General features: G+C 42.6%; 1 protein-coding gene across 1 annotated transcript in view; it reads right to left on the reverse strand.

The window, feature by feature from the left end:
• Nucleotides 1-27,421, reverse strand: part of ERBB4 (erb-b2 receptor tyrosine kinase 4) — a 797,331-nt gene that overhangs the window by 250,769 nt on the left and 519,141 nt on the right. Inside the window, exon 5 of the mRNA XM_063429955.1 lies at nucleotides 5,564-5,629. Coding sequence (XP_063286025.1) covers nucleotides 5,564-5,629 — 66 coding nt within the window. The remainder of the gene's footprint in view (nucleotides 1-5,563; nucleotides 5,630-27,421) is intronic.

Genomic DNA, 27,421 nt, shown 5'->3' on the forward strand with positions numbered 1-27,421 from the left:
GATCACCCATGTGTATCTGCCAATGTCCCTCATATATTTCTGCCATCTACCATGTCCCTTATTTGTCTCTTCCTATGTCTTCCATGACTCTCCCATGCTTCTGCCTTCCCTCATGTTTCTTTATTATTGTTATTATTTGATTATTTATATAGTCAGATTCTTCCACCCTCCATGTCCTTCATGTGTCCCTTTTACCCATACATGTCCCTTTACCATGCCCCCATGGTCTCTTGTGAGTTGCTGCATCCCCACCCCCCAAGTCTCCTATCAGCATGATTAAAGGGGGGGGTGTCCAGAAAGTCTAGCTGGGATGTGTAAGATGACATAAAGTAGAGTACTTACACTGTTTCCTTAAGTTATATGTATTCATTAATATATTCTTGTTCATAAAAAAGTGACAGAATTACCACGCTGCCCCAGAATCAAAGGGGGGGAGAGGTATCTTACTTAGGACCACCAGATGTGCATCTCTGATTAGGGGCCCAGGTAGGATCTGCTGTGTTGTGTTGGTAGGGGGTGAGTTCAGGTGAAGATGAGGAAGAGAGAGGAAGGGGAAGAGCAGATGCAATGCCAGCCTCAAACTATAATTAACCTCAGCCAGCAACTACTGCAGTACAATCCTCCTGGACCCCAAGGAAGTAACCCTCCTGCACCCAAAAGGTGTGGAAACAGGAGAGTGGCTGAAACTATGTAAATTATGACATTTATTAGTGGGTGTATATCTGTGCGTGTCTTTCAGTGTGTATGTGTTAGTATGCAGGTGTGTATGTGTGGCAGTGTATGTGTATATGTGCATACATTTCTGCATTCAAACACCAACAGTACACACAAATACACCCCTGCAATTAAAATCAAACATTATACACACAGATACTGCTAATTTCAAACGCCAACACTACTTATAAATACACACCTGCATACACACACACACACACACACACACACATACTCTTACAAAAACATGCTTATATTCAAACACACAAACACTGCTCATAAATGTAACCCTGCATGGATGGGCAAATTGTAGATGCGGAGTTAGCAAAGCACTGTGGACTTGTACGACAGTTGCAGTAGGGAGAGCCCAAAAAATGTTGCACCTTGGCCCTCTCCATGTTAGTCCCTCCACCGTTATAACAGGTAAACCCCGAAATGAGTGTGGTCATGGCCAGTAAGGATTACTATGGAGAGGCATATTAACCCATAATTGCTTTAAAATAATCTCAATTTATGAATTGGAAAAGCAAGTTATACCATTAATCTTCAATTACGCTGGAGGGATTCTAGTATAGCAGATGTTTTGACATCAGGGTAAAATCACAAGCCAGAACACTGCATTGGATGTATTCTCTAAAGTAATAGATGCAACTGGACAACATAATTCTGGTATTTGTTTTGTTATTTTGTTTTTTGTTTTGACAGAAAATAGCAGCAACAGTTTTTCTACAAATCCACCAACAGCCAAGTTGAAAATAAACACAGTGATATGGAATTGAAAGCCGCAAGCTACAAGGTGAAAAGGCATGGTAGCCCACTCTCTCCTCAATCTGCAATGCTTGTAACTAGCAGACGGCAAATGATTTTTCTGGCACACACAGTGCTGCAGTACTAGTCCCCAGTGTTTAGATGGGATCAGGGCCGGCGCTACCATTAAGGCGGACTAGGCAGCCGCCTAGGGCGCCCCTTGGGAAGGGGCGCCGCCAGGAGCGCCGGCCCCCCTAATGCTGCAGCCGCCCGAGCGCTCTGTAGAGCGCCTCAGGCGGCTGCAGCTTCGCCCGGGCTGGTGCGTCCATGAGGGCGCACCGCCCGGGCGCAGCATGAAGAGAGGAGCTGACAGGAGAGAAGCGCTCAGTGCTCCCTCCTGTCACTCCCTCATTGTAGCGTGGCCGAGCTCTGTACTGTCCGCCGGTACAGGGAGCATTTGTCTCCTGTACCCGGACGGACTAACAGGAAGTGAACACTTCCTTTTAGTCCGGCCGGGTACAGGAAACAAAAGCTCCCTGTACCCGCGGACAGTACAGAGCTCGGCCACGCTACAACATAGGTAGGGGAGGGTGGGGGGAATAAAGGGAGGGAGGGGGGGGGAGAAATAAATGGAGAGGGAGGGAGGGGGTGGGGAGAAATAAATGGAGAGGGAGGGAGGGGGGGAGAAATAAATGGAGAGGGAGGGAGGGGAGGGCAGGAGAAATAAATGGAGAGGGAGGGGGGGGAAATAAATGGAGAGGGAGGGGGGAGGAGAAATAAATGGAGAGAGAGGGGGGAGGAGAAATAAATGGAAAGGGGGGGAGAAATAAATGGACAGGGAGGGGGGAATAAATGGACAGGGAGAATAAATGGACAGGGAGGGGGGGAATAAATGGACAGGGGGGGGGAATAAATGGACAGGGGGGGGAATAAGTGGACAGGGAGGGGGGATAAATGGACAGGGAGGGTGGGGGAATAAATGGACAGGCAGGGTGGGGGGAATAAATTGAAAGGGGGGGAAATAAATTGACACGGTGGGGGGGAAGTAATTGACAGGGAGTGGAATTGACGGGGTTAGGAGGGGGAATGAGAGTGGGGAGGGGAGAAGAGAGTGACAAGGGAGGGGGAGAAGAGAGGGACAAGAGGGGGGAGAAGAGAGGGACAAGAGGGGGGAGAAGAGAGGGACAAGAGGGGGGAGAAGAGAGGGACAAGGGGGGGAGAAGAGAGGGACAAGGGGGGGAGAAGAGAGGGACAAGGGGGGAGAAGAGAGGGACAAGGGGGGGAGAGAAGAGAGGGACAAGGGGGGGAGAGAAGAGAGTGACGAGGGGGGTGGAGAGAAGAGAGTGACGAGGGGGGGAGAGAAGAGAGTGACGAGGGAGGGAGAGGGGGAGAAGAGAGTGACAAGGGAGGAGGGAGAGATTGACATCTATCACACACACACAATGCACCCCTTGCACACAGAAAAACACACAATGCATTACACACACAGACACACACACACAAGCAATTCAACGCTTACATACAATGCATCCCTTACACACACAGAAACACACAATGCATTCCTTACACACACTCAATGCACCCCTTACACACACTCAATGCACCGCTTACAGACGCACACACTGCATCCCGTACATACAAAGAAACACACATTGCAGCCCTTACACATACAAACACAGATTCACACAATGCATTCCTTACACACATATCAGGACATCCCCTACTCCTGTGAACAAACTATTTGGTGGAACATGAAGGTGGACCCTGGGGCCCAGACCATGAGCTGTGTAAAGGGCCTTTAAAAAAATGGAGCTGCTTTCCGTTCTCCCAGAACACAAACAGCCTCCAGAGAGCCTGTTCTACACCATACGAGTGGAGCCAGACTGCAGCTAGAGCCCATCACCATACTCATCTGATTGTAAGTAGGCAATCTAGTATATTATTCGTGGCACTAATCTCTAATTTACCTCACATTAAAGGGACACTTTAGTCCCCAGAACCACTGCAGCTTAATGTAGTGGTTCTGGTGTCTATAGCCTGTCCCTGCAGGCCTTTTAATGTAAACACGGCGGCACTGCAGCACTTGCGTTAGTTAACATGGGGCATTGTGATGGATGTCATATGGGGGGGGAGAGGGCGGCAAAGTTTACTTTTGCCTAGGGCGGCAAAAATCCTTGCACCGGCCCTGGATGGGATACCTGAGTAACGCGCTACTCCCGCTCATGATATTACTTGCACAAGGCATCAATCCAAGACATAAAGCCTAATATTATATTGGCACCCTCAACCCCACACCCCCCCTCTAAAAAAGTCTGTAGGCGTTTTTACTATCTCATTATCTGGAGCACATTGCCCCCATATGGGTGTGTTGTGTATCTGTGAACCCTGAGATGAATTGGGTGTTGCATCTCCTTGGTATGTAGGAACATATTTTCGAATGGCAACCTGTCACTCAAAAAATGCTCCCTTCTGCATAGCCATATGCTCATTATGTGTATTTATATTCTAATACAAACACTGAGAATGTTATAATAGAAGAATAAAAAGATATAAAATAGGTCCTATCCCACAGAGCTTACAATTAATAAGAATGTTTTAACAAATAATAATAATGAGAGGGTTGATTTCAATGTCTAATAATATAATTTTGGACAATAAACTCTGTGGGAATTTTGGGAGTTAATGGGTCCTGCGCAATATACAAAACTAGTTAATTCTTGTTGTACAGCTTGCCCAGAATAACAATCAGCCCCGGGATGCCATGGTGCATGTTCAGAAATGCAGAGAATCGCTGCACAATAAAAATCCCAATTTTGTACAAAGGACCTTGGGGGAATCAACCCCATTTCCACTGGAATGCTTGCCTTAATTTTACATGTTGTCCAAGCACTATTCTGATCCAGCAAGCAGAGTCCGTGGACAAATTAAATCAATAACAGAGACTTATGAACATGCAAAGTTATTAGCACAATATACGGATTTTAATTAAAGATGTTGCTGGTAGGGAGAGGGCCTGGCTGCCCCTGATTGATTTGGGCTGCTGTTTCAGCAATTTTCCTGCCTAGTGCACCAAAGCCTCGCTAGAATCCCTTCACCCTAATTGAAGATTAACAGCGCAGCCTGCCTTTTCCAATATACAAATTAAGATTCTTACAGACTAATTATGGGTTAATATGTCTCTTAACTCTTATGGTACATGATTGTATTTTATATGGGGATAACCTATTCGATGAAAGATAATATATTAATGTATACATACTAACACAGGAAATAGTGCATCTGCTCTACTATACTTCATTCTACACAGCCAGATCCAGATCATGTGTGGTTTTCTGGACATAAACACCCCTTACTTAATTTGCAGAGATCTATACGGAATTTATATACTGCAGGAGGGAAAACAATTCTTGAATATAGGAGGAATGCTAATGAAACAGTCTTCATTTATGAATTAATTGCCTTCTTGCAGCACATGGATTTACAAAATGCAAGAAGGCACTCTTCATATGAAAATACTGTGGGTTTGGCAACCCTAATCCTAGCTGGCATTTAACAAACAAATATGGCTCTCTCTAGAGCTACGTCCTGCTCTAAATCAGTGAATGATATTGATGGCACTCAGGATGCTCATCCAGCGGTTTCGCAGTCAGTTCCAAGTTTGGGCCCCAGTCCGATTGTTCCTCATTCGTTCTCTGGTGTCCCACTCCTCGGCAACCTAATTAAAGACCGTCTAAAGTGTAGCAGAAGACTAGGTCCTTATGTCAGGAGCAGATTTCTACATCTAGGATTGTTCAGTTCATTTTAAAGTTACAGTTTCATTGCAAACTAGGAATCTAGGAGTGTCCGGTTGTAGGGTCATCTGCTTGGGGGTAACACAGCAGTCTCCTTCACCTCCTCTAATGACTTTGTGTTACCGCTCTTCCCATAGATATGTTTGACCTATAAGTTCACTGGAAAGCTTTTTATATAAAAAGGTAACATTTGCTAGAGGAATGGGCAGAGTTTGCAACATTCCATCACAGTAGTCCACACAGATTATAAAGTGAGTATAAATTTTACTCATATATTACTACAAATTTAAAGACATATCAGTGGTACTTACACCTCTGGCAGTTTCGTTCCGATGGGCCCCAGCAACGTCCATTACATAATTTGTGGCACCTCCCACCTGCAATGCAAAGAGACAGGAGACTCTTTAAAAGACACCCATATTTACATACAGGTATACATACATATAACAAACTACATACATCTTTGGGCTGTTAAAGTGCTGGTGTTCCCATGTACCTATCTAATGAAATTATGCTGAATCTACAACCTTGAAAATGAAAAAAATAATTTGTATTTCAGAAATTCAGCATGGCCGGCATGTGCGAACTTCTCAAAATGTTATATACCTTTATGAAATACTTGGGTTTAGGAATATATATACTTCTTTAGCTTTTTCAAGATTGAATGATTTCACTGGTACAAAATACATTCTATCTATGACAATATTTAACTATAAATATGCCTGGTATCATGATCCTCAGCTGAAACATCTGCTGGTGCAGTGGTCCCATCCCTAAAATATCTTTTTTGGTTGTATGTAAATCATACTTAGCATCATTGCAGGTGAATATCCGTTATTTTATCTGGGCGGAACAAAAGGGACAATTTCTTAGATCCTTATTACATAATTCAAAAGCACAGGAGGTTTGGTGGTACCACATCTCTATTCTTATTATAAAGCAGAACTATTTACTATGCTCTACCAGATTAACCTTGTTGCTCGATGAGTACGATGACCCGACTTAGAGGAATTTATAGGGCAGATGGATTCATGGCACAAATTGACTTACAAATCATTACATTCCGACTTCCCAGTCAAATCCAAAAAATTAGCACTCTACTTGTCTCTGGTATGGTATAGATAAATAGGGGACTCAAGTTGGTCTCAACTCATTTCTTTATTTTATAACCTAAAACCTAATTATTTTATGATTATTTATGTTCCCCAGCGGACTGGTTCCTAGAGAGTGGCTTTAAAAGGGAACTATAGAGGTTAGACATTTGTTGGTCGAGGGTACGGTTGCCACCCGTGCCTTCCTTATTGGGAAGTATAAGTTGCCTGAGGCTGAGTTTGTTCACTTCATGCAGTTTCTGTTTAGTTTTGTGCATATTTGAGATCTCCCCAAGATGCCCCCCCTTTTTATTAACAAAACATCGTGGCCTAAAATGTCTTTTATATTCACACTTTATCGCAATAGATAATCCTAGTCTTCTTCAATATATGTAGAATGGGAGCATGACCTAGCTTAGGGATTCCCAACCCAGTTCTCAAGTACCCCCTACCAGTCCAGGATTTAGGGATTACCCTGTTGTGTCTAAAGTGTTTTTTTTTTCTTCTTCTAAAAATACATTAGACACAACTGGGTAATCCCTAAATCCTGGACTGTTAGGGGGTACTTGAGGACTGGGATGTGAACCGCTAATCTAGCTGATAGAATTGATTACGATGACTTGTCTGATATTTCTAATAACACTATGTGCATTTTGTAATCTACTTAAAAGTCAACTGCTTTAAAATTCTTGTTTAGTGATATATACACCCTACTAAACTGGCCCATATGTTCCTTGGCTCATCTTCTACGTGTAAAGAGAAGGGTATGTATCTGTCCATTCCTTAGGCCTATATAGGAAAATTTGTTTGATAGATTGTCCAAGTGTCTGCAGACACGCATGGACCCTAATCCTTGGTTGGCTTTACTGAACCAGGAGTACACATGTGTATTGCAAAGAATTGGAAATCTTCATCCACTCCTTGGTCCAAATAGATTATAAAATATGTTATTTAATTAGGATACAAACATTTATGGCAGCTGTTCATTACACTACTGACCAATTTCTTAAAATGTGGTCCCTCTAGATGGATGATTTCCATCCACCTCAGATGGACCTTGAACTGCTTGTGTGGCAGATTTCTGAATGGGTGGAGGTGGCTGCACTGTGGTGATTATTTTTTTAATTTAATCTTTTCCTCTTGTATCTGCTTTTCTTTTCAGATATCCTCTGTTCTTCACTTCCATCCATTCTTTTTTTTTTGCTCTTCTTCTGTATGGAGCTTAGGGCTACTCATGGGTACACACTCATATTGACCCATTTTAATGTTTCCAGTGCAACTCCTGATGCCTGTTGTACGCTGCAACTTACTTGTCTTTTTTTTTTTTTTTTTTAATTCTTTATTTATTTCAAGGCAGTACACCAAAAAGAATACAAACATTATAATGCAGTAAGACACAAGTAGCATAAAATACGTCCGATATTGTACAAGCGAGGTAAAAGTATAAAGTAAGCGTAGTAATTCTCCAAACATATATGTCTATCGTGTACAAACCGCCACGTTCCATGCTTTATTAGTGCCCCGCCAGGTTTTTAACTAAGAGAGATGAGATAAAAACGAACAGAGCCGAGATCTGACTGGCCAACAAATCAAGTATTCTCACACGAAGCGTCTACATGTAGCGTCCTATATATAATACAGGCGGGAGTATAATGTTTGGGGGAGCCTACATCTCTCGTATAGAGCCCAGAGCGCCACACCAGCACCGCCTGCGACTCTACGCATGCGAAGCTGTGTCCCCCTACTCGGCGATATTTAGACGCCAGCACCAGTCAGATTCGGGTTGAAGATTATGTGAGGAAACATAGAAGTACACATAACTCCCAGGAAGAAAAGAGAAAAGAAAGAGAGGGAGGGAGAACAAACGGGAGGGTAGTAAGGGGAAAAGAGAGGAACAGGAAGGGGTGAGACAGGGAACCAATCGCCACGCCCTCGACAGGGCCACTCGTCACAGATCTACAATGGTAACTTAAAGATAAACGACATTACTTGTCTTTCTTAGGCTACAAAAAACGTATGGTTGAACAGACATATAGCTCCAATTCCAGGTTTTGTTTTGGTTCAGAACTTATACAACTGCCTCTGTCCATCATAGGTTAATACTGTGCCTGCTGGCAGCTTATGAAACGCAAAACGGTTGCATTTATTTATATACCATGCATGTCAATACATATAATTAAACTGACATTACAAAGAACACACTGTTCTAGGTGAACTCTAGCAAGTGATCAATATAGTAGCATCAGCAATTCCATTCTACTACGATTAATATTTTGTCCTACACATCCAAGTTTTCTAATAACTGCTTCTATTGCTCTTTGCTTCCTTTTAATGCTTTCAAGAGATGAAGTTCTTGGGTTGTCCTATTGTTTAGATTACATTCCAATATCCCACACTCCATCATTTCTCTAATTTCCTTAAAGGGGCACCAAAACATTATAACCATGCTAGCTCATAATAGTGTTTGGGGTGCAATAAGCCTATAGGTGACATCTTCATTTTTTTGTCAGCCATTTAGGTTGAATGTAATCCCAATTGTTAATAAGGAAATGTGACTTCTACCTTATCACTGTGGCTGCTGAGGGTGCGGATGCCAGGGAAACAAAAAAAAAACAGCTTGACAAAAATATTAGGGGATTCCACACAAAAATAAATCAATTATGAGCTATATGGTTATGGTGCTTAGAGTGCCCCTTTAGATTAATACTCATTGTGTTCACAACTTCGTACACACTGTTGTAAATATTCATATAATCTGTAAATTCTACATTTTGCATTGTCCCTAGGCAGGGTGCCCAAAAGGTAGATCCCCCCCCCCCCAGATGTTTTTAAAACTACAGCTTCCATGAAGCTTTGACATTCTAAAGGCATTCCAAAGGTATGCAAAGCATCATGGGGGTCTACCTTTTGGTAGAATATTAGCTCTATTGTGTATATATATATATATATATATATATTAAAACTGCTGGATCCCTGTCAAACCTCACTCATATCTACATTCACCATCTAACCATAACACTTCACAGTCTGCCTTCTACCGTATTATTAAGCCTTCCTACAATTCTACTGGCCAATATTTTCCTAACTTTAGTTCAAGACACCCATTAGATTTTAGGTTGTTATCAGAACGTTTCCTGGAAGAAAAAGCAAGAAGAGGAAGTAACATAATTTTTTTTTCTTTGTTTCTTTTTCATGAGGTAAGTTTTTTTTCTCCTGTGTCTGCCAATAGACAAACAAAAAAAACCAGAACGATAATCATGTTGGTAGTTATATTTAACTCTGCATCCACAACATGATACAATTATATATAGACCTCTTAAAGTGTTAACTGTGCCATTTTGAGGCAAAGTATTGCCCCTTCTGTCAGCAGAGAGATTAACTCACCTGCAGGTACCACTTTCACTTGGTGTTGAAGTGATCTTAACGGTGTATAATTTCCTGTCACAGTGCCATCTGTTTATTTCGATCATAAACTCATTATGGTAGCATACCGTAATTCAAATTCATTTCTGTCTAACAGGATAGGGTGGAGAGAAAGGAATGGGGAAGCGAGGCGCGGGGGAGGCTCCATCTGGCACAAATAATACAACTTTAATAAGTAATAACGATAATTATTATTAGGAAGCTACTGAAGCCCATTGCAGCATTTAATGAGTCTAAATTGATTTATAACAAAAGGGATTGAGAACGACTGCTTAGTAACACAACAGGTTCACTCATACTTCAGCAGAAGGGCAGCATTTTTTTTTTACGGATAGCAGAGAAATGCCAGAACAAAAGGCTTGTCTAAAGCTTAATACTAACAGGTGTCTATCCAAAGTCACAGGTTAAGGTCATAACAAAGAACGTTTAAAACATGTTCGCTATAGAATTATCAGACAATTAGTGCAAAGAATAATTTGAGCCTTTGTATTCATACAGGAAGACATCTAAACACCTGCCAATAGGCACCCAACAAGTGTAAAATAAATAAAAGTCACTCTAAATACTTTAACCACTAAAGCTCACTGTAGCGGCCACAGTAAAAGGAAGAAGTTTCTAAAAACCTTTTTTTAAAAAAAAAAAAAAAAAACCCTCTTAAATGGACACTGTAGGCACCTAGACCACTTCATCTCACTGAAGTGGTCTGAGTGCAATGTCCCATCACCCTTAACCCTGAGCATGTAATTATTGCAGTTTTTTTATAAACTGCAATAATTACCTGCTAGGGATAACTCCCCCTCTAGTCACTAGAGGGACTTCCGGCACGTCCTCACTGAATAATGATTTCCTATAGGGACATCCTAATGCGAGCACAGCCATTGCCGTGCATGACGTCAGCAAGTGAGGAGCATGGGCAGAACCGAGCCAGCACCGAGGGTTAGTGACAGAACACGTTCTGCACAACGGGAGGGGGGGGGGGGGAGGGGATTTGACAGAGGGGGAAGCAATAATGACAGGAAAGGAAGCTTGTTTTCCTGGCACTGTAGTTTCCATTTAATATTTATCTTTTCACATAAACTTGCCTTCCTCTTACAGATCTGCCATATGAGTTAGTCTAATTTACAAATTAAACTTTACAAAAAGTTTAGTAAATGTTGGTGGTTCTGACGCTAGCAAGCTTTCCCTGCAAACGTAACTTTTAATTTTTGCACATTTTATTTATTTTTATTTTGAATCCAAGAACCATGTAGTAACTAAATAATGTCATATAATAATAATAATTATTATTATTTATAAAGCATCAACCCATTCTGCAGTGCTGTACAATAGGTGGACTAACAGACAAGTATTTGTTTTTAACTGACTTTTATTAAAGTTTAGCCTTGGCATAGCAGGATCAAATGTTGGCTGTGCTGAGCCATCTGGCAGTATAAATGTAAAACAAAGATCCATAGCAAAATAGAGACCCAACCAACATCCACTGCCATTATCAAAAATACATGAGGAACAAGAGTTGTGGGGGCTGAATTTAGGGGCAATTTAAAAAAGGGGGTGGGAGTGAGGGAATGCATGATGCCATAGAAGTCTTGTAGTAGCATCCTTCGTCATCCCCTCATCCACTTGCAACTGTCCATAGCCATTTTCGGTGTTCTCCATGCAAACGATGGCTCTCCATAAAAATAGAACACATTAATCACCCTTGCAAGCATGCCAGTGGTGTATGCTCTTCACCTGCCCCCAGACTGTGTCTGTATTCATCTCTATATGGCTGTGGTAACTGACCTGGTTCTATCAGGCGAGCGCACCAACTCTCATGTCCCAACCTGTGGAGCCCCGCCTGTCTAAAAGGCTTTCTTGTCTCAGAAGGGCACCTTACCCAAGAATGTTAGTCAATATTGTCTCTCGGTTATAGCCTGTCTTATGTTAACTCTAGTATTCTGTTTGCTCACATTGAAACCCTGTAGTGGATTGATTCGGAACAGGGAGAATTCTTCCCAACGTAAAAACATTGTGAGGCCCTATCAGTATGACTCGTGAGCAGAGAGGGGCGATAGAGCGGATGGTCAGTTACAGGCAGGGGTGAGATACATGGAAAAAAAAATAATTAATACATGTGTTGGGAGAAGAGGGGGAAGCTCAACAAGAAGGGAAGCAGGTAAAAGAGTGAAGGAGTGTGGCAAGGAAAGTCATTGCACTACGCTGGACTCCACGGCCTGCCCAGGGGCCATCTCCCCACCCCCGATGAAATGCTCCTCACGTTGAGCTAACAGACAAGTATTTGCAACACGAGTCGTTGAAAGTACAGGGAAAGTAATAATAAGTAGTTTTAAACAGTGAGTGCCCCTTTAAGGCAAACCGCTTTTAAGGTTTCATCTGTTGATCTGCAGGATAAGAAATGACACTTGCCTACACTTACAGTTAATTTTGTACTTTTGAGCATAGTCTGTCATGTTTTTATTCTCCATGGAAAGGAAAAAAAGGCAATTTGAGGAATCTTAAAAAAATGGAACAGAACAAAAAAAGAACATATAATAAAGCAGATCGAGTCTTGAAGGATGAAAATATCATTCTAGTGATAGAACGACGGCTTTGTATTAACGGGCTGAAAGATAGCATTGTACGCAAGAGATGCTCCTATCTAGACCTGCGGGCAATGCTCTGTCTGTCCTTGTATTACATTTCCCATTGTAATTCTACAGATTCATTGCCTTCTCTATTGTGCAACCGGAGAAAAAAAATTAGGGAATTATTCTTTATCTTACCCGTTCTGTGCTTATCTCCTTAGCTATCAAGCTGCTTGCAGGTTAATTTTCAAATTGTGTAACTCATTAATGCTTTGATTGTGTTTTTAAGACTGTACCTTTCACAAAATGTTTTTCTCCTTCATAGCACTTAGCAATACAACACAGATCGGACCAGGTCAGGGTCCAATAAGAATTTTCCGTAACACAAAAAAAAAAAAAAAAATGTGTGAATGAAGCTGCAGACAGACTTATACTATTTCCCAAGAAACACAGATATATAAACATATATGTTTTATATATTTTATTTATTTTAGATTTTTCTTTTTTCGTTTTATGTAAGCATTGAAAAAAGTAATCTATCATTAAACCCAGCATTGCACCATGGGAAATCCAAATTACACAGAGCTGTCAAGAACTGACATCTATCAACGGTCGCCTGAATAGAAATGTCATATATTCCCACACCTCAATTTCTACAAGTATGACCTGACATGTACATGCATTTAATTGCAAAGACACACGCATGCATTAATTTACATATGCAAATTATGAGGGAACTGAAACTCATAACATGATGATATACATACTTTCATGTGAAGTCTAAATGACACAGGGAAATAGCCACGTGTCACCTCTGACTTGTACCAAATAGCTCTCTATATAAAGAAAGGTCTTAATCTACTATATGGTTACTATACGCTCATATCTGTTTTACTGACGAGGAGAGGGACAGTATGCTAGACACCTAGAACTTGATGCATCTACAATAGAGATTAGTGTTTTTTAGTACACAGTGCTCATTCTATAGTTCCATGTTTATCACGTGGTACAATGCCACCACCTTAGTACCCATTTTATTTCCATATATTTATTAATCAGCAAATAAAAGTTATCCTTGGCAAACACGTGTAGGAATGCTATGGTTGGTAAGAGCCCGTCCTAAGGGAGATTACAGTATAATGGTAGTGGAGTAAAGTTACACACAAGGATAAATTGCATTCCTCTGTGGGCCCACTTTTCCACTTTTTTTTTTTTAATGAACACTCCGGCATTAGAAATAAAAAACACTATTAATCAAGCTAGAGTGGTTAAAACTTTATTTATATTGTTAGCCTGCCCCCAAGCCTTAGAAAAGGGGCTCCAACAACTATGAACACTTCAGTGTTTTGAACATGACATGGTAAGTGGAGTCTGCATGTGTAATGTTTTGCGATGAACCGTCAGAGTTTAATCCCATTGCTAACTTCACCTCCGGTAATGTCATTGGACTGGCTGATGCCAATTCTGGACATATTTATATGCACTATGCAGTGATGGGAATTTATTTGCTGAGAGTAATGACCTGATGCTCTCAGCCAACGATTGGCCAACAGGATCGAGGGAAGAGGGCAAATTAGCTGCTTAATTCCCATAGCAGAGATTATATATATGAACAGTCTCTAGATAGCTCACTATAAATCTGTTCAATTGCCTGTATCTTCACAACTTTAGAGCAAAGGTTTGAGGAAGTTGTTGCTCAGCTATCAACTTGCTACTTATAAATATTGTTATCTGATCAATAACTCCTAGAAGCCTTTTCTTTCTGATGCTATTTACTGTGTTATTGGACACTATAGATAAGAGAGAGAGGGATGGAAAATGAGATGTGAAATTAGTACACAACTACTGTAACTAAAAAGAACGAAGCATTTTAGACTAGGGAGGAGGGACAGAAGAGTTAAGATGTAGACTGAGGGGGCTCTCTAATTAGGTGAGTTAAGCAGCCATCTAATGCTTCAAACTTACTGAGATCTCATGCCAGCTAACTCGCCTAATTGGAGAGTTACATCACCTTCTAGCTCAGATGTGTAGGGTGAGTAGAGGGGGATAAATCTAAACTGATGCGAGTTTGAGGGGATGCCGCATAGCCAACAAGGCCATTCTCTCTACTCTGCCAGCATCCAGGACCTCAGGGCCACCATCAGGTGGGTACAACCTGGGGCAGAACAATCGGTGATGCTACAATCCTAGGGCCCTCAAGCTTGGTGGGCCCTTTGGGTATCCCTCACACTTAGGGCCATCTGATATTCATCTCTTACAAGGGGCCCAGGTGGGCGCCCTTAACCTGCAAACTAGACTGGAAATAAATCCCATTCAAACACCAACACTACAAACATATACATACCTGGATACACACACACCATACAAAAACACGCTTACATTCAAACACATAGACACTACTCACAAATACAACCATGCAAGAATGGACACATTATTATTATTATTATTATTGCCATTTATATAGCGCCAACAGATTCCGTAGCGCTTTACAATATTATGAGAGGGGGGATTTAACTATAAATAGGACAATTAAAAGAAAACTTACAGGAACAATAGGTTGAAGAGGACCCTGCTCAAACAAGCTTACAGTCTATAGGAGGTGGGGTATAAAAACACATTAGGACAGGAAATAGCAATCAAATAAGGTGGGAGTGAAGCAGAGCTGGAGGAAAGAGTAAAGTGCTGCACTTTAGGAGAGAGCAATAGAGAGGTATGTGAGGTAGACGTTGGTATTGGAGGCCGTAAGCTTTCCTAAAGAGATGGGTTTTAAGGCACTTCTTAAACGATTGAAGACTAGGAGAGAGTCTGATGGCGGTAGGCAGACTATTCCATAGGAAGGGAGCCACCCGCGAGAAGTCCTGCAAGCGTGAGTTGGCCGTACGGGAATGAGCAGCGGACAGGAGAAGGTCACAGAGCGGAGAGACCGAGAAGGGGCATACCTATTGATCTGTGAAGAGATATAAGAGGGGCTAGAATTTTTTGTGCTTTATAGGTATGGGTTAGCACTTTGAATTGACTCCTATAGGATACAGGAAGCCAATGTAAGGACTGACAGAGGGGTGAGGTGTGAGAGGACCGACTAGAGAGGAAAATCAGTCTGGTGGCAGCATTCATTACAGATTGTAGTGAGGCAATATGGCTTTTAGGAAGACCAGTTAGGAGAGGGTTACAATAATCCATGCAGGAAATTACTAGAGCATGGACAAGCTCCTTGGTAGCGTAAGAAAGGGACGGATGCAGGTTATGCTTTTAAGGTGGAATCTACATGATTTGGCAACATACTGGATGTTAGGCTCAAAGGTAAGGCCAGAATCAAGTATGAAACCAAGACAGCGCGCTTGCAAGGATGGACTTATGTGGATTCTACTAACATGAAGGGAGAGCGAAAAGAATTGGGAGACATAAGAGGAAAACCAAGAGAGGACATGGTCACAGAGACCAAGTGATTGAAGAGTTTGAAGAAGGAGAGCATGATCAATGGTGTCAAAGGCAGCAGAGAGGTCAATAAGAATTAGTATGGAGTAGTGGCCTTTGAATTTAGCTGTGATTAGGTCGTTAGTAACTTTGATAAGAGCCGTCTCAGTAGAGTGTAGAGTTCGGAAGCCCAATTGAAGAGGGTCAAGGAGAGAGTTGGAACTGAGGAAGTTAGACATACAGGTAAAGACAAGTCTTTCCAGAAGCTTTGAGAAAAAAGAGAGCAGGGATATGGGACGATAGTTAGAGGGGGAGGACGGGTAAAGAGATGTTTTTTTCAGGATAGATACTTCAGTGGCATGTTTAAGGTCAGCAGGGACAACGCCAGAAGAGAGAAAGCAGTTGAAGATGTGTGTTAAGGAAGGCACAAGACAAGGGGAGAGAGATCTGAAGGTGAGATGGGACAGGATCAAGCGGGTAAGTGGTGAGGCGAGAGGAAAGGAGAAGCACAGCCACCTATTGTTCAATAGCCGGGGAGAAAGTCTGAAGGGTAGGAAAGGCATGATCTACGTGTAGTTGAGGAAGAGAATGGCAAGGTGGGGAGAATTCTTTCCTTAGCTGTTCAATCTTGTCGGTAAAGTAGCATGCAAAGCTACCGGCTGTAAAGTTAGTTTGGGGGTGGCAACAGCAGGGTGAAGAAGAGAGTTAAAGGTGTCAAACAGATGCCTGGGATAGCAGGAGCATGAACTAATGAGAGAGAAAAAGTATGACTGTTTGACGAGGGCAAGGGCTGTGTGGATGAACACAATATGAATCTATAATGGAGATAGTCTGCCTGGGTGCGAGACTTCCTCCAGGAGCGTTCAGCATAACTGGAGCATCTTTGCGGGTAGCGTGTTGATTTAGTATGCCACAGTTGGGGGCGTGTCCTCCTCAAGGTGCATGTTTGGAGCAGGGCTGCAGCGTTCAAGGCAGAGGTGAGGGTAGTGTTATATGTGGAGATGGCCAGTGAGGGGCAGGCAGATACCCAGCTGCCAAAGCATCATTGGAGTTTTCCAACAGTTGAGGATATACCTTTTGCCTCCCCTGCTCATTTCTTGCACCAGGCCCTCTCTTTGTTATTTGCCACTAGATATGGCCCATAATCTATTAAAGAGCACGCCTGTGCTCCGGAGCCCACAAGGGACCCTGTTACGGTATGTGGTCTGGTTGGTGACTGGCCCTTACTGCAGAATCCGGTGACAGCATGGGAACCTTACAATAAGGTACAGCCTTTCCCCATGCATGGTCATGCAGGAAGGCCCTGCACAAGGGAGGCTGCAGATTTTTTTCTCGTAGTTCTCAGAGCAAGCTATGCAGGAGAAGAAGAACAGACTATCACAGCCCCCTGAGTACAGCTCGCAGCCAGCACTGGATCCCCACTGGACCACAGAGATGTCATCTTCCTTGCAAATGGTATACAAATAAAAGGGTTGCTAAAACATCTTAAATTGAAATATTTGCATTTGTGTGTGTCTTTGTCAGTGTTTGTGTATGTTTGTCTATCAGTAAGTGTATGTCTGTCATTGTGTATGGGCTTGGACATGGATGTGGGGATGTTTGTGCATGGCCGTCAGAATGTGTGTCTAGGTTTGTCAGTGTGTGTGTGTATTTTTGTCTGGCAATTGAAAGCTGGGTAAACCTATGTATCCATGAGTGTGTCTGGAATGCATATGTGTGTGCATATATCTATATGTCTGGGAGCATGTGGGTCAATATGTGTGGGTTGGTGGATGACCAGCAACTTGTTTTATAAGGGGCCCCAAATGTTATGATGGCAGCCCTGAAAAGGAAATTAATGAGAAGTTGTATCTCCCTGCTTTCGGGTGTGGAATGATATGCCAGCACCCACTGTGGGGAAACTGAGCCGCAAGCAGAGGGGAAGCATTATGGGTGTCAGTGGGGACCTAATGTTAAGAGTCTCCCCTAAGGCCTCACAAAGTCTACAGCTGTCTGTGCTGTAAAATAGAATAGTTATTATAACAACCGAAAACTGCATGCATTGTGAACACAATGACAAAAGTCCCCTAACCTTGCCTATAATGTCATGACTTATATAATTTGTGCTTAAAAAAAAACATATTCCCATCACATACTCAAGCATATGCTAAAATATAGTGCAGATAAAAAAATAAACTGTAGCAATACACAAAACAAAAGCTTACTCCCTAAAAATATGGTCCGTCTGGATAGAGACTTTAATTTTCCACCAGGAGTTGTATAAGAATCTGCTGACTTTGTGAGTGAAAACTGAGAGTTCCGGAAAGAAAGATCTGAGAGAACAGTGCAGGCGGCATGGGAGGGCTGGCAAACGGGGCACGAGGGCAATAGTCTCCCATGCATAGAGGACTGAGGACTGCTGCCTTACAGCACAGTATTACATGGCATTATGTGTCTGTATTCTTTTTTTTTATTATTATTAGTATTATTATTATTATTATTATTACATTCTTGCAGTATTAGTACAAAACTTGTAATATAAAATTGAGAAAGTGAGAGGAGTTTGCAGGTTTAGTCTACAATTGGGAATTTGTTTGCAATATGCAGCAGTAGACTTAAATGATTATTCACTAAAGTGAGAATTTACAGTGAATTTTATATTTAAGGTAAAAATAGCGAAACCCGAAAATACTTTACTTTCATTTTGACTACTCTGGCCTTAAATTTTAAATTCATTTTGAATTCTCACTTATGGAAATAACCCCTTAAATACAATGATCAGCCACAACATTAAAACCACCTGCCAAATATTGTGTAGGTCCCCCTTGTGCTTCCAAAACAGCTCTGATGCATCGAGACATGGACTCCACAAGACAACTGAAAATGCCCAGTGGTATCTGGCACCAAGATATTAGCAGCCGATCCTTTAAGTCCTATAAGTTGCAAGGTGGGGCCTCCATGGTTTGAATTTGTTGTTACAGCACATACCGCAGATTCTCAATTGGATTGAGGTGTGGGGAATTTGAAGGCCAATGTAGCACCTTGCCACGTTCCCCAAACCATGAACCACTAAACAATGTTTGCAGTGTGGCACAGTGCATTATCCTGCTGAAAGAGGCCACTGACATCAGGGAACACCATTGCCATGAAATGGTGTTTGTGGTCTGCAATAATTTCTAGGTAGGTTGTACATGTCAATGTAATATCCATTAGAATGCCAGGACCCAAGGTTTACCAAGATAACGTTGCCCAGAGCATAACCCTGCCTCCACCAGCCTGCCTTCTCCCATGTGGTTTTGTCCGTCTCTTCCCCAGGTAAACAATGCACACAAACCTGGCCATCAACCTTGTAGCGGACCACGGGTAACCCGACCGGTTACCTACGCTAATTCCCTTCCTTCAGCTGAACAGGAACCAGTTAGAATATAGAGACTCTTCCCCCTGCCCCCCCCCCCCCCCGTAACTGGATGACACACAGTTCTGGAGGTACAACAACAACTTTATTTGCCACTCACGGCTTTTAAGCATAATCCCATGCAAGGAGTGTAACACACAGCATACAATGTCCCCTCCCAGGATCCTCCCCCTCCCTGGGAACCTAATGCGGGAAAGGGCTTTGTCCCTTTGTCTCCAAAAGCCCGCCACCCAAACACAGGGTTTCCCACATCTGGGGACAGGTGGGTCTTCATCCCATGAGCCTCTGTACCTAGGAGAACAAGCACGGGAAAAAGAGACCGTCCCTTTGTCTCCCAGGCACAGAGAACCTGCAAGAAAAGAGCTGGTCTCCTTGTCCCAGGAGGCACTGCAAAGCCCGCCAAACTCGCCAGTGCCCCAGAAGTGCCCACACCAATCTCAGGGACCCTCGCAGCGGTACCTTCCTCGACCAGACTCCGCTCGCGAGGTCTCTGTGTGAAACCCTGCAAGGGAAGCGTCATCTTTCAGAATGTGAATGTTCTAATAGAGCACTGGGGAGGTCCTTGCTTGGGAAATGAAGGAGTAGGGAAATGATCCCCTAACGTTCCCCCTGGCCGGTGTTCGTCTGCATGAATGGCGGCCAGCCGGAGGAGTGCTCATTAACTGTTTCCCTTATGGGTTGCGGTTGTGAGGTGTGAAGGTTCTAAGCCAACATTCTAAATGGAGTATCGGGATGGTCCCCATTTGGGAGGCGAATTAATTCCCTTTGTGAAGCACTCCCAAACAGAGAGCGGGCAGAAGATACGAAAAGATGGGGAAACACACATAATATCAGACAGGCAATCCACGGACCGACAGCGGTCCCACCACAAACCTGATCTAAAATAAAATGTGAGTCATCAATCCATCTTCAATTGTTCCATGGTCCAGTTCTTACGATCATGTCCCCATTGAAGGCACTTTCAGCGGTGGACAGGGATCATGGGCACTTTGTCCTTCCTTGTACCACTTTTAGTAGCTTCTAACCACTGCTTATTGGGAACACCAAACAATAATGTTTTGGAGATGCTCTAGCTGAGTCTTCAGCCATCACTGTTTGGCACTTGTCAAAGTCACTTAGATCTTTTAAGTTGCTCATTTTTTCTGTTGTCAACACATGAAATTCAAGAACTGACTGTTCACTTGCTGCCCAATATATTTAACCCCTTGACAAGTGTCATCGTAACAATATAATCAATGTTATTCACTTCACCTGTCAGTGCTTTTAATGTTGTCGTTGATTATTGTATGTTATCTTCATTTTCCCCGCTTCCTTTTCTCTCATCTTTACCTTTCCTCACCTGCTATACGTAACATACCCAAAATGCCTTTCTTCTGTCACTTTTCTGCCACTTTATCTTTATATCAACATTGTTTTCTTTGATAAAATTGTATTTGCATGGTTAAAACAGAAAATTGGAGAACAAGCTGAATGATTTGAGATTATTACCTAATTCAAGGAAGGAATAATTTGATAGGTTATTAATTAACCCTAGTAACTGAGAGATGACTAAAGTGAGAATTGTCATGGATTCAAGGTGAGCTCAACGTAAATTTAAAGTGTTAGGCTAAAATAGCTTCCTATGCTTGCAATTCAGCTTTGTTGTCCTTAAATTTAAAATTCACTTTGAGTCCCCACAATTCTCACTTTAGTAAATAACCCTGAGAGGGTTGAGGTGGTACAAAAAATGAATGGTAAGAGAAAAAGTTTGGTTGGACGTATTTATCACAAAATATTAGGAGACCTATAAAGATTAAGATTCAAAAGTTGATATGAGATAAAGGGCACTTGGACAAGAGGTTTAGTCGCATCTTGTAAGAAATATATGTTTTTAAAATGCAAGAGGTGGGATATAGAGATTGACAGGAGTGAAGGAAGAAAGCAGGGAGAGAAAGCATGGAGTAATTGATGACGCCAAGGCAGTAAGCCTGAAGACTTGGGTTGATGACTGTACCACTGACCATAACAAGACTCTCAAAGGAGGATTAGCACTTAACGGATGAAAGATTTTTCAATATGTGGAAGATATTACAGGCATCAAATCGAATTGTAGCAGAAACTGAGCTCAAAAAGCTGTCTGAATAAGTTGAACTAAGAAAATAGCCAAATACACTATAAAGTATAGGTACATAGACACATGATTGCCACCCAAAAGTCCTCTAACCCTACCTATAATGTCATGACTTGATATAAATTTAATGTGGCACAAGAAAAATGTGAGCTATATGCCTTAGAAAATGGGTAATATATTATGTACTTCAATTAGTGTCTGTAAATACAATTAAACACTAATCGGGACTCTACCACTAACCACTGAATACATAATGACGCGTTTTGCCTCTCAAGATTCAACCCCAGTCTACTGTGATGATGAGTAGAGACTCAATGAGAACAGACTGTTGTTTAAAATCCTTTTGGCATGTTTACATTGTTTACTCTAGGAATCTCCCTTCATATTTTTTATACATGTACCTACACTTTGCTACTTCTACATTCCTGCTGAAAATATCTTTGTCTAAAATGTAATACTAACCTTATGCCTCTCTGGTTGCCGGTAGTTACCTTTATTCAGAGCATTTTTAATGTTATGTTTTTCTTATGATTTTTTTTTTTTTACTAAATATGTATTTGTGAAGCCAGGGTGGGGGCCATAAAGATAATGAGGGGGGGACCTACTGTCCTCCCCCTCTCCAGCCCCCACCCCTGTGCGGTGGGTGGGGGCCCTAAAAATAACAATAAGGGGGGACCTACTGTCCCCCCCGGCCCCCACCCCTGAGCGGTGGGTGGGGGTCCTAAAAATAACAATAAGGGGGGACCTAATGTCCCCCCGGCCCCCACCCCTGAGCTGTGGGTGGTGGCCCTAAAATTAACAATAAGGGGGGACCTACTGGTCCCCCTCCTGGCCCCCACCCCTGAGCGGTGGTTGGTGGCCCTAAAAATAACAATAAGGGGGGGACCCCCTTTGTATTTAGGGCCCCCACCCACCGCTCAGGGTTGGGAGCCGGGGGGAGACAGTAGGTCCCCCCTTATTGTTATTTTTAGGGCCCCCACCCACCGCTCAGGGGTGGGGGCCAGGGGGGACAGTAGGTCCCCCCTTATTGTTATTTTTAGGGCCCCCACCCACCGCTCAGGGGTGGGGGCCAGGAGGGGGACCAGTAGGTCCCCCCTTATTGTTATTTTTAGGGCCCCCACCCACCGCTCAGGGGTGGAGGCCGGGGGGGGACAGTAGGTCCCCCCCTTATTGTTATTTTTAGGGCCCCCACCCACCGCTCAGGGGTGGGGGCCAGGAGGGGGACCAGTAGGTCCCCCCTTATTGTTAATTTTAGGGCCACCACCCACAGCTCAGGGGTGGGGGCCGGGGGGACATTAGGTCCCCCCTTATTGTTTTTTTAGGGCCCCCACCCACCGCTCAGGAGTGGGGGCCGGGGGGGACAGTAGGTCCCCCCCATATTGTTATTTTTAGGGCCCCCACCCACCGCTCAGGGGTGGGGGCCAGGGGGGAGGACAATAGGTCCCCCATTGGTATTTAGGGCCCCCACCCGCCGCTCAGGGGGGGGGCCGGGGGGAGGACACTAGGTCCCCCCTATTGGTATTTAGGGCCCCCATCCGCTCAGGGAGGGGGACCCCCCCTTTTTTTTTTTTTTTTTTAACAGTGAGCAGCCACAGGCGGTATTGCGAGTAGGGGCACAATTTACTAATACTAAGTAATTTTTAGTTAGTATTAGTAAATTTGGCCACAAAAAAATAAATAAAATAGGGGGCGGACCGAACATTGCATATGTTCACCGTCCGTGGCGAACGCGAACACGCTATGTTCCCCGGGAACTATTCGCCAGCGAACCGTTCGGGACATCACTAGTTGGTAGGTCACCCAATGATATCTTACATTTCAGTGGGATGCGGTGGAAAATGGATGGGGATGAAAAACACAACTCAACATGCCAAAAACATATTTGCCATGAGGGTAACATCCACCAATTGTCCATTTAATTGCTGAACTGGACAGCAAGGACAGCAAGGCTAGATGGGATGTGGAGGCTGGAATAGAAACATATCCTCTTGGTGGTATGGAAGGCTGAGATTGGAACAAGGGTGCAGAAGATATAGAGGTATGGCTTGGGATAATCCATGGCTGCAAGGCTGAGGATGTAATATGGCTGCAGAGAAATAGATAACTAAGGAGGAGAATATGGCTGAGGGTGAGCATAATATGAAAATGGAATGTTAGAATCTTTAAATCATTTTCCATTTTGTACTGTCAGGCTAGCATAGTCTAGTCTTTTAGATTGCAAGATGATTTGGACAGGGTTCTCTCCACCTACCATTCCCGTATGTCGAACATATTGTTAGATTTTACTTTTACTTTGATACAGTGCTGCAGAATATATTGACACTATATAAGCGTAATTTAATCTACCTATATATAGTATGGCCAAACAGAATGAAAAGGACAACAGTGCCTTAATGTAACATTTCTCTTGCTCTGATGATATTATTTTCAAAAGTTGCCTTTCTCACTAAGTACTGTATATGCTGTTTTAAAACTGAAGTGAGCAATATTTTTTTATTTTTAAAAACATACAAAAACGTCTTGCCCTGCTGTGAAATAGCAAGGTCATGATATACAGTATCTCACAAGAGTGAGTACACCCCTCACTTTTTTTGTAAATATTTTATTATATCTTTCATGTGACAACACTGAAGAAATGACACTCTGCTACAATGTAAAATAGTAGGCATACAGCCTATATAACAGTGTAAATTTGCTGTCCCCTCAAAATAACTCAACATACAGCCATTAATGTCTAAACTGTTGGCAACAAAAGTGAGTACACCCCTAAGTGTAAATGTCCAAATTGGGCCCAAAGTGTCAATATTTTGTGTGGCCACCATTATTTTACAGCACTGCCTTAACCCTCGTGGCCATGGAGTTCACCAGAGCTCACCTTCCATGGAGTGTGCCCCACAGATGATCAATAAGGTTTAGGTCTGGAGACATGCTTGGCCAGTCCATCACCTTTGCCTTCAGCTTCTTTAGCAAGGCAGTGGTTGTCTTGGAGGTGTGTTTGGGGTCATTATCATGTTGGAATACTGCCCTGCGGCCCAGACTCCGAAGGGGGGGATCATGCTCTGCTTCAGTATGTCACAATACATGTTGGCATTTATGGTTCCCTCAATGAACTGTAGCTTGACACCATCTGAACCAAATAAGTTTACTTTGGTCTCATCAGACCACAGGACATGGTTCGAGTAATCCATGTCCTTAGTCTGCTTGTCTTCATGATACTGTTTGCAGGCTTTCTTGTGTATCATCTTTAGAAGAGGCTTCCTTCTGGGACGACAGCCATGCAGACCAACTTAATGCAGTATGGTCTGAAAACTGGCAGGCTGACCTCCCACCCCTTCAACCTCTGCAGCAATGATGGCAGCACTCATACGTCTATTTTCCAAAGACAACCTCTGGATATGACGCTGAGCACGTGCACTCAACTTTTTTGGTTGACCATGGCGAGTCCTGTTCTGAGTGGAACCTGTCCTGTGAAACCTCTGTATGGTCTTGCCCATCATTCTGCAGGTCAGTTTCAGGGTCTTGGCATTCTTCTTATAGCCTAGGGCATCTTTATGTAGAGCAACAATTCTTTCTTTCAGAAACTCAGAGAGTTCTTTGCCATGAGGTGCCATGTTGAACTTCCAGTAACCAGTATGAGAGTGTGCGATAACACCAAATTTAACACATCTGCTCCCCATTCACACCTGAGAACTTGTAACACTAACGAGTCACATGACAAACACCGGGGAGGGAAATTGGCTAATTGCGCCCAATGTGAACATTTCCACTTATGGGGTGTACTCACTTTTGTTGCCAATGGTTTAGACAGTAATGGCTGTGTGTTGAGTTATATTGATGGGACAGAAACTTTACACTGTTATACAGGCTGTACACTTACTACTTTACATTGTAGCAGAGTGTCATTTCTTCAGTATTGTCACATGAAAAGATATAATAAAATATTTACAAAAATATAAGGGGTGTACTAACCTTTGTGAGATACTGTATATAACCCTTGGTACTTTCAAATGTTATTTTGATAGCCAGGTAAACATCTATTGTAAGTATTTCAAGAAAAGAAGAAGTTTCAAGAAAAACACTTGTGATTTTGATACAAATAGATCCTAATATTAAATGGTACTACCTCCTCCAAATAATAGACTTCTGCAAAACATGAATGCAACCTGCAGGGCTTAAAAAGAAGTAAAGGTAATTTGTAAACTGGTGTGTGACACCTCCAAACGGACTCTCCTCTCCTGATGTAACAGAGGTGTCTCTGTTGGCTGTTCTGTTCTCTGATAAAATCCCATTTTATTGACTCAGCTCTGCACAAGCTGTCTTGAGTACAAGCTCTGACAGCTGAACAAATCTAGAATTGTATTCCTCTTTTCATGTTATTAGTTTTTTTTTCCTGCTTTTCACATTTGGCCACTGTTGCCGTTCACAAGAACACCAAATTTAATTTGTCCAAGACTCTGACAATTTCTGTACATCTCACGCCTCTGCGAAGGCATGGGGCAGATCGCTAAGGGCTACAGTAACCAACACATACACAAAAAAAGTACATTGCCTTTAGAGGACGCAATTAAGTAGGATTGGGTCCAGACTGACCGACAATTCAGCCTTGATTTAATGGGCTCACCAACAGAGAAAGACGTGCGGGCATTATTGCTGCTACTTTGCAATTTTGTAAGCAGTTGGGGTTTGTTCTGCTTTGAAATAAGCTTTCTACCGATAGTTTAGTTATTCATGGGGTTTAATCTCACACGTCAGCTTTAGCTATTAGTTGTTTATAATGGTTACTGCCTCTCCAACAAGGTTTATTTAAAAAAAAAGTATTCTTTCTTTAATCTTACAATACTAACATACCGGCTTTTTTGTTGTTGTTGTTTTTTTTAAGTTCTTTTTTCATTTTCTGAATATTATTAGTTTTCCAACCTATTATTAAAATAAATCAATAAAAATAGGACTTATTGATGAACTCAGGGATCAAAACATATTTTAACCATTCAAGCTATCTGTGCAAAGACCAACAGTAGCTAAATGTTTATTTAAATTTTTTTTTATAGAGTTGTTTATTGCAATACTCCATGGGCTTAGACTTTTAAAGGGATAGCCAATGACTGCACGTAATGATAATTTTAACAAATTGTAGTATAAGATTGCATTAGAAAATGTGAAAATAATGAATACTTTCTGAATGCACTGCATACCATGACGGCTACGAGTACATGTTAAAAAGGTCTGTGCTATTTAGAAGTTTAAAATAATTGTATTATTATTATTATTGCCATTTATATAGCGCCAACAGATTCCATAGCGCTTTACAATATTATGAGAGGGGGGATGTAACTATAAATAGGACAATTACAAATAAACTTACAGGAACAATAGGTTGAAGAGGACCCTGCTCAATCAAGCTTACATTCTATAGGAGGTGGGGTGTAAAACACATTAGGACAGGAATTTGCAATCAAATAAGGTGGGCTGCCCTTTAGGAGAGGGCAAGAGACAGGTATGTGAGGTAAGGGTTAGTCTTGGAGGCCATGAGCCTAAAGAGATGGGTTTTAAGGCACTTCTTAAAAGATGCAAGACTAGGGGAGAGTCTGATGGCGGTAGGCAGGCTATTCCATAGGAAGGGAGCCGCCCGCGAGAAGTCCTGCAAGCGTGAGTTGGCCGTACGGGTGCGGACAACGGACAGGAGGTGGTCACGGGCAGAACGGAGAGACCGAGAAGGGACATACCTATGGATCTGTGAGGAGATATAAGAGGGGCTAGAGTTGTTCACTGCTTTATAGGTGTGAGTTAGTACCTTGAATTGACTCCTATAGCATACAGGAAGCCAATGTAAGGACTGGCAGAGGGGTGAGGTGTGAGAGAAACGACTAGAGAGGAAAATCAGTCTAGCAGCAGCGTTCATTACGGACTGTAGGGGTGCAGTACGGCTTTTGGGAAGACCAATCAGGAGAGGGTTACAATAATCCATGCGGGAAATTACTAGAGCATGGACAAGCTCCCTGGTAGTATCTGGTGCAAGAAAGGGGCGGATGCGGGCTATGTTTTTAAGATGGAATCTACAGGATTTGGCAACATGCTGGATGTGAGGCTCAAAGGTGAGACCAGAGTCAAGTATGATGCCAAGACAGCGCGCTTGCAAGGATGGACTGATGTTAGTACCAGAAACTTGAAGGGAG

This window comes from Pelobates fuscus, chromosome 8 (assembly GCF_036172605.1).
Source record: "Pelobates fuscus isolate aPelFus1 chromosome 8, aPelFus1.pri, whole genome shotgun sequence".
In the NCBI taxonomy this organism is placed as follows: domain Eukaryota; kingdom Metazoa; phylum Chordata; class Amphibia; order Anura; family Pelobatidae; genus Pelobates; species Pelobates fuscus.